The following is an 8699-nucleotide window of genomic DNA, read 5'->3' as shown; positions in this document are numbered from 1 at the left end:
AGGGAGGGGTGAAGAAAGGGAGGGGAGGAAGGAAGGTGATTGGGGGGAATACTCTTGTAAAGAGAACAGAACATTGATAAATAGGACATGAGGATTACTAAGTCCTTGATAGAGCTCTGCATTTAGCTTGCATGGGGGAGAAAGAAATGGGAAGGAGGTTCAGGGTAGGGCAACAAGAAAGATGAAAGAGAGAAAGGTGTTCCTGAAGAAAGTGCCAGTCTTCTCAGTCACAGTTGGGTCGGGCACAGAGCACGGGTGACTCTACCCAGCCCTCTGTAGACTGAGCAGTCACCTCCTTCATCAGCATAGGAAGCCCGCCCGTGGATGAGGCTCCTGGCGCAGGGAGTCATCAGGGTCACATGCACAGCATTCCCACAATTCCACAAGGACAAGAACACCTGGGGAGAGAGGAAAGCTTATTTTCAGAAGGATTCCTGGGCCCCTCTCCCAGAATTCTGATTTGGTAAGTCTAGGCTGGAGCTGGATAATCTATTTTTTGAATAAGCAGAGAAGTGGGGAGCCGCTGGCTTGGACAGATGAAGACCTGCAGGGGTCCAAAAGCTACTGAGCCTGGCCCCTGGAAGCCAAGAGCATGTCCCGTACAGGCCCCTTTGTCTTGACTGTTAAATAGGGATAAGCCACAGGACTCAGGGAGCAGGATCAACTCTATAACTCCCTGACTTTTCCATGCCACTCAAACCTCTCCTGACAACATCCCTGCCTGTCACGACCCTTCAACTTTATGTGCCCATTCTCTGCCCCATTCCAGGAAGGCTCTGCACTGTCCCTTGAACACATTTTTTTCTTGCCTTTTACCTGGGCTATGTCCCTCCCCCAAATGTCCCTTCCTCTCCCTTAACCCTTCAGGTTCTACCAGTCCCTAAGTCCAGCCAAGTGTCTTCTCCAGAAACCCTCTGTGCCTCCTCACTCCTGTGACCACTTATGTGGACAGTCCAATTCAGACAGTTTATTTCACTGTCCTATATTGTCCAGTAATTTTTTTTCACTTGTTAAACTCAGGAACAAGGACCTTAATAAAAACTACTTTGGGAGCAGTGCCTTATAGTTTGTAGGAGATTTTCATATCTATTACATCTTGGGAACTTCATAACCCCCTCAAGATGTGGATAATGGTGTCATCTCCACTGGAACTGGAAACTAAAGTTCAGAGAGGCATCTCGAGTGTTCTTATGGCAAAACTATGCATAAGTGGCAGAATTACGAGACTGCACCACTGGTAAAAGGAATAGGGGATCCCCCCATGTGAAAACTGGAAATGTGGGGGGGTTAATGAATGGCCCTCTTTGTTCTCCAGGCCAGGGGGAGGGTCGAGACACTAGGCTTTAAAGAACAGCTGCACCTCAGGGCTGAGCCTGTGTCATCCCTGGCTCAAATGGTGGGCTCATTATTGCAGCTGTTGCTGGCTTTAGGGAGCCAGACAGCTGTTACCAGGAGATGGATTCAAAGAAAAGAGAGGAAACGGAATCCTGCGAAAATAACCATGCCTGTACGTGTGTGCACAATGTCCTCCCTTCTTGTAGCTCAAAACGTCCTGAAGATGTTACCTAATTATTCCTTATAGGAAGGCCAGGTTTGGCAAGGACAGGTGAGAAAGCCAGGCAGAGAGAAGGTACGTGCCTTAGATGAGCCTTTTCCTAGGCATTCCTAAGAAAGGGAAGCAGAGTCTTCGAGGGGGCACAATCCTGTCAGTCACCGGCGTTCGTGACAGGCACTGCGGGAGAGTGTTCCTGGCAGAGCTGGGGAGCCCTCGGGGTGTCTGTGCCATGGAACAGACAATGGGATTGGAGATAAATTCCCTGCTCCCCTCCATTTCCTTCCCATCTCTTCTCCACAATATAAGCTGTTGCCATTTTATGGATCTCAGCATCTTTTTCCCAATATTGTAGGGCCTATGCCTGCTGATGAGCCCTTGTTCTGTTTTCTCTTTTGATCTTATTACCCATCTTACTTGTCACTAAAGCTTCCTATTTCATCCTCACCCTTCCCCTTCCTCCATCATTCTCCTTGGAAGACAGGCAGCTCATCCCATTACTATGCCTTGGTTAGCATATAGGTTTCTGCCTCGGGTGAGTGGTGCCATCCCACTGCCTAACCAAATCCTAATTGTTCTTTCTGGTCTATTCTGACTACCAGTCAGCTTCTTGTGGCCTCCGGTGTTCTTACAGTGGGAGCCTCACAGGCTAACACAGGTTTTCCTCCTACAGTTTAGTCCACTCAACTAGACTAAGAGCCGGGGACTAAGATGAGAGGCTTCCTTCCTTCTCATTACCCTCAGCTGCCCATCACTTATTGTACAATGGTGTGTAGTCAGCATCCTCTTACTTGAAAAATATCGATTTCTTTACTCTTTTAGAACTCACTTTTCTACTTTAAATTATCCTGGTTTATGTGGGGCTTAATTTTCAAATCATTATGAACTTTTATGGAGCACTTTTCGTGCATTGATTAGTCCTTTATCTCACAGTTTAATCAACACACAACCCTAGGAAGTAGGGACTGTTACTACCCATATTTCACGGTGAAGAACCCGTGGCTAAAAGAGGCAAAGTAACTCCCTTAAGTTCACATGCTAGTGGGCGAAGGCCTTAACCACTTGTTACAGTGCTTTGCATAAACCACCAAAAGTCCCTACTAGGAAGTGTACAAATTAAGATCTGTAATATCTGAGTGTTCCAGATAATGGGTGAGCTGACATTGGAAGATAGGGGTGTTCCTCTCCAAAGTGGGTCCTTGTCACCACATCCTGAGCCTCGTCTGGGAATGATGTGATCCAGCCCACGGTCTGCCCCTCCTTATGTATGGAGCAAACGTATTACCCTGTGAGTGACAATCAGCCTGGGGAGTTCCAAACTTCAGTCCTTCTACTTCTATACACTGATTACCTGACCTCAGAGGACCTCGGGAAAGAACTCTGATTTCTTTAAGAGCTCTCTCTTCCCTGGAAAGCCATGATCTTGTATCTGAGGGCACTCTCTTGGAGACAATTCTTTTTTGACAAACTCAACTATGGGTGAATTATGAGGTAAGCCAGGCAATTCTCATGGGAAGCCTGTGGTCATGAATGGTATAAACTGGTTCAACCCGTTTTTGGAAAAAAATCTTTGCTGAGAACATGTTCTTCCTGTAGCTCTTTTTGGGGACTCACATTACATTCCAAACAAATCTTCTGGCAGACGATGTTTTCCAGGCAGCCCAAGGGAACCTGCGCAGAGGAGGCTGAGCACGGTGCAGAGCCACCAGGGCCTCCCATGTACGTGTACGGCACTCGATCCCACAGTGCACAATGGAGAAGTTACTCTGACATCCACCCCTTGGGCTGCACTACCTCCTGCTCTCTTAATGCACTGTGCCCCTGGGGTTCTCCCAACCCCCACTCCTCTCAAATAAAACCTGCTCTGGATTGCTTCCCCTTCCTTAAAACAGATACTATATCTTCTCCAAAGAGACTGTGCCTTCAAACAGACAACAAAGAAACAAAAAACATCAAAGGATACTCTCCAAGAGGAATTCACATTTGAAATGACTCAAATATTTTCTAAGCACCTAAAGTGGGCCCAGGGAGTGGACCTTAAAGTTCTAAAGAACTTAAAGCAAAAGTCACAGACTTGAACTCAAAGAACCAGAACTGTGCTAATATGGCCTCCAGGACCACATGCGGCTGTCAGCCCGTGACATGTGGCCAAAGCTGAGATGTGCAGTCAGTGTAAAATACAGAAAATTTACATTTTCTAACGTAAACTATCTCACAGATGATTTTATATTGGGCACATGTTGCAGTAACCTTTTGAATATGTTGAATCAAACATTCTTTCACAATGTTTACAAATCAAACATTAACAAAAATGTTAGTACAATTATTTTACCTAACTCCATTCGATAAATATGGCTACTAGACTATGACCCAGACATTCCACTTCTGGGAATATATCCAAAGAAACCCAAAACACTAATTTGAAAGAATATATGCACCCATGCTCATTGCACCGTTATTTACAATAGCCAAGATTTGGAAGCAGCCCAAGTGCCCATTAATAGATGAGTGGATAAGATAGCTGTGGTACATGTACAAAATGGGATACTATTTGGTTATAAAAAAAGAATGAAATCTTACCTTTTGCAACAGCATGGATGGACCTAGAGGGTATTATGACAAGTGAAAAAAGTCAGACAGTGAAAGACAAATACTATATAATTTCACTTATATGTGGAATCTCAAGAACAAAATAAACAAACAAAATAGAACCAGTCATAGACAGACAGTTGACAGAAGAAAGGGGGATTATGGGGCTGGGTGAAAATGGTGAAGGGATTCAAAAGTACAAATTGGTAATTACAGAATAGTCACAGAGCTGTAAAGTACAGCATAGGAAATATGTTCAATAATATTGTAATAACTATGTATGAAGCCAGGAGGATATTTGAAATATTGGAGGGACTACTCTATAAAGTACATGATTGCCTATGAAACTAATATGGAATAATATTGAATGTAAACTGGTAAACTGTAATTGAAAAAAAACATGGTTACTTGAAAATTAACAGTTGTATATGTGACTGGCATTATATTTCCATTGCATAGTGCAGACGGAAAATGTCATGAGTAGAGGGGCCAGTATATAAACTGCTATAAAGACACTGGAAATGTGTCATGGGAGGAGAGAGAAGGGAGAGATAAATTTCTGTTGGATGACCCAGGAAGACTTCCTGGAAAAATGACAACAAACTAGGTCTTAAAATAAAATTAGAGGGATAAGGCCTGGAGGCATCCACACCCAGATCTTAGGGAATTTGTGAGGTCAGCCAGTTGGAGGACTGAACAGATAATGTGGTGCTACAGTCCTCCTAGAGCAGTGGTCGGCAAACTCATTAGTCAACAGAACCAAATATCAACCGTACAATGATTGAAATTTCTTTTGAGAACCAAATTTTTTAAACTTAAACTATATAGGTAGGTACATTGTTATTAACTTAATTAGGGTACTCCTAAGGCTTAGGAAGAGCCACACTCAAGGGGCCAAAGAGCCGCATGTGGCTCTCAAGCTGCAGTTTGCCGACCACGGTCCTAGAGTTTCCAAATCTGATTCCCCATCAGAATTTCCTGGTAGTTCTAAAAGAGTATAGGTTCCTGGGCTCACCCCAAGCCTTCTGAGACAAGATCTATGGGTATGAGGTCCAGACATCCATGATTCACACAGCTCCATGAATGGTGGTCCCACTGCTCATGGGCCCCAGCCCAGGAAACTGTTTGACAATGCCAGCTGCAAATGGTCATGCCTGTGCCTCTGAAAGGCAGCCTCGGTGGGCTCTCCAATAATCCATGGCCAGAGACAGCCTTGGCATCTTCCGTTCTTTTATATGTCCTTTGGGGCGAAGCACTTGAAATACAGACTCGGGGAAACAGTTCAGGTCCTGGGCTGCTCTGTGGGTCTCCCGTCTGCGGGAGCAGAACAGGAGGGCTCTGTGGGCTCAGACTCATCTCAGTGACCACCAAAGGTACTTGTTCAGTGGCTCTGGCCAGTGTGACAACTAGCTAACCTTTGATCATTCTGAAGAGTGATCAAAAGCTCTTTGTACTTTCAAAAGCTCTTGATAACCACAGCAGATTAGAAGAAGGAAGATAGAATAAGAGTGAGAGAGAGAATGGAGTGAGGAGAGAGAGAAAAAGAGAGATTATCCTGCCCATGTTCTGATTATTGGATCTGTGCCCCCAAATAGCATTATTTTCCTTATTTTCTTTCTTCAGCCCCCACACCCCTTCTGATCTACAGCAGTGTTGCTCTAAGTGGGATCCAAAGCCCACCTGACCACGCACAGTGTCACTCAATGACATTCTGACCAGGGGCCAGGGTATCACCAAGCCAGCTTTGCTCTCACAAACTCGCTTCCAGATTAATTCATCCATTCAACTTGCAACACACATTTCCCAAGTACTGTATCTACTATCTACCAGAAACTCCACTGCATTCTGGAGATGTACAGGGAATCAGATGAGGTCCCTGGACCAGGGTGCTCACTCTAGAACAGTGGTCCGCAGTGTGAGAGAGGTCAGGGATGGGATTCCCGAGTGTCCAATATAGCACATGACGTAACACTTATGTGCCCAGGTATATTTTACTGGTAAGGAGATGTACAGATTTCATAAAATTTTAAAGGTTTTTATCACTCAAAGAAGGGCTAAGAACTGCTGGATGGATTGCTACCAATGAGGAGTGCTTTCTAAAAAGAGAAAATGTTGCCCTAACCGGTGTGGCTCAGTGGATAGAGTCTGCAGACTGAAGCATCCCGAGTTCAATTCCGGTCAAGGGCACACACCCAGGTTGCAGGCTCTATCCTCAGTGGGGGACAGTGCCGATCCATGATTCTCTCTCATCATTGATACTTCTCTCTCTCCCTCTTCCTTACTCTCTGAAATAAATAAAAATATATTTAAAAAGAGAAAATGTCATCACCTGCAAGCTAGCAAAATGAGGCCAAGTTGGGATCTTTAGTAACACTGTCATTAGCAGGTCCACTATTTGCTCCAGAATGGATAATATCAAGATGCAGAAAAGTCTATGTAGGTTCTGTGATCAAAGGCATCCCTCCAGGCACAGCTAAATGCCACTGATGACAATTTATCCTCCTGATAGTTATGTGTGGGTACATATCATTTCTGAGGAGAAAGATGTTAGTATGGACAGATGGTCAGGAAAAATGTTTTGGTAGGAATGGGTTGTGAGTTGCACCCCAAGAGCAACTGTGGTAGGGCCAGGGCTTGCTGGGTAAGATTGAAGTCACTGGACCAGGATCATCTCTTACCCTTGTTATTCTGAACACATGGGACCACAGCTACATGGTTGACAGGAGGGAATCATTAAGAAAAGAGCTTTCTTAGGAATTGGCCAGCCCACACCAGTATCTACCCTGTGTGCTCAGGAGGGAAGATGCCTGCTTCCATAGCCATTCTTTCTGGAGAGGCACCTTCCCAGGAATCTATCTGGAGAGAGCAGAAAAGATGCCTCCAACTCCCAACCTGACCCCCAGCTCAACACAATCTAGAGGCTTTTACAGAAAACCTCTGTGGGGGGCGGGGGAGGCGGGGAGGGCAAGAGCATTCCCTCTAGGGATTGGAGATGGGACAGGGAGTGGAGGTGGGGAAGCTGTGGCTTGAGCTTTGAACCTGATCTCTCAACCTCAACAGGAAGACTGCACCAGCAACAACTTTCTTACAGCTCCCAATTTGGTACTCTGAAGGCCCCCTCTTTGAGGGTGGGGGATGGATTTTCCAAGGATAGAGGGAACTTGCAGAATCTTCTAGTTTGTAATAGACAATCTAAGTTTGGGAGGAGGCTGCAGGTAGACAAGCAGTTCTTGTTTCCCAGCGGAAGCCCTCGTGGTCAAAGTACCACTCAGGCTGTTGGTGAATGCCAGATGGTTTTAGATTACAGACCTGACCTCAGTGAGCCCACAAATGATCGTATTCATCTCCTCATTCTGTTGGTTCTTGGCTCTTTGGCTCAGAAGCAAATTTCACAGGCCAGTCCCTTCGGCCAGGGTATGTTTGCACTCTTCATCACACCCCACCGCGGGCTGTGGGAAGGGAAGGAGCGGAGCTCTCCACAGTCCAGTGAGTTCAGATCCCGGTCCCACAGTTACTGTAGAGCAAGCATGTCAAACTCAAAAGCTAACACGGGCCAAATAAACGAGGCGTGTGGCCCACGGGCCACGAGTTGGACATGCTTGCTGTAGAACCTTCAGTCAGCTATTTCTCTGAGCCAGTTCAGCTGTAACATGTGGATAATAATTAATTGTACCTCACTGGCTTGTAGAGGAATTAAACAAGACAAAGCACCTAGCACACAGAGTTGTTAATGTGACTTGTGTCCTTTATCTATCACGTTTAACCTAGCAAATGTGTAGTATTCTGATAAATCTGATGTCAGCTACTTTTGTATGAGACATTCTCTGAACCTCTGTTTCCTAGATGGTTTTTAGGATCCCCTCTAGTTGCAAAAATGTGAGAGTCTGCGATTCTGAGCTAGTTCCCCACGGAGTTTCTGTGAGTCAGAGAGAAGCTCTGTTCAGCAAATCCTATGGGGCTGCAGATGATGGTGCCAAACTAAGGGATGCAGCTGCGAGCTGTGGCGGCCAGGGTGCAAGACCAGGAGAGGAAAGCCTCAGAGCCTGAGAAGAGCTGCAAAGGAAAAGACAGCTGCAAGTCTGTCCTGAGTAAATCAAAGTGTGACGTTTATTGGGCTATTTCCAGAATAACACCAGCAAGAAAACTGGAATGCAGGATATGCTTTGCCAGGAAGGGTCTTAGCGGAGCTGCCTATAATAACCAGGCTTGTGGACTAGAGTCAGCCTGGCTTAAGGAAAAGGTCATAGGTTGGGGGACACTCAGACCTGAGTTTTAATTCTGTCTCCACTACTTATCAGTGTTTCTGGGCAGGTTATTTAACCTCTCTGAGCCTCATTTTCCTGTTCCCTTAACAACAACGACCAAAAAGGTAAATAATAAAGGAAACTTTCAAGATGATTGCGGCTGTTGGGAATGTTAAAAATAACTTGATGTATTTTGGTATTCAATAAATAAGAGCTACATGACTCTGAACACACCACACTAGGGGCCCCAGGTCTTCTGGACCTGGAACCACCCTTTCTCAAATGTGTACCTGGTACAATGTAGAGAACTGATG

General features: G+C 45.4%; 1 protein-coding gene across 5 annotated transcripts in view; it reads right to left on the bottom strand.

Annotated features, from left to right (window-relative positions):
• GEN1 (GEN1 Holliday junction 5' flap endonuclease) overlaps positions 1 to 8699 on the bottom strand; it is a 58537-nt gene that overhangs the window by 7447 nt on the left and 42391 nt on the right. The window contains exon 15 of one of the 5 annotated variants that reach the window (XR_001360163.1): positions 4133 to 4155. The exons of 1 other annotated variant lie outside the window; for it this stretch is intronic. Coding sequence is in view for 3 of the 4 variants with exons in the window: in XM_014531597.1 (XP_014387083.1) it covers positions 293 to 398 (106 nt within the window). In the remaining variant the exon portion in view is untranslated. Of the gene's footprint in view, positions 1 to 292; positions 399 to 4132; positions 4156 to 6491; positions 6674 to 7481; positions 7591 to 8699 lie in introns of those variants that run through there. 3 more of the 5 variants (XM_014531597.1, XM_014531600.1, XM_014531598.1) reach the window with 3 other exon arrangements.

This window comes from Myotis brandtii, unplaced genomic scaffold (genome assembly GCF_000412655.1).
Source record: "Myotis brandtii unplaced genomic scaffold, ASM41265v1 scaffold813, whole genome shotgun sequence".
NCBI classification, from domain to species: Eukaryota; Metazoa; Chordata; class Mammalia; order Chiroptera; family Vespertilionidae; genus Myotis; species Myotis brandtii.
Note: the sequence above shows the minus strand (reverse complement) of the source record. Positions and strands in the feature narration are given on the sequence as shown.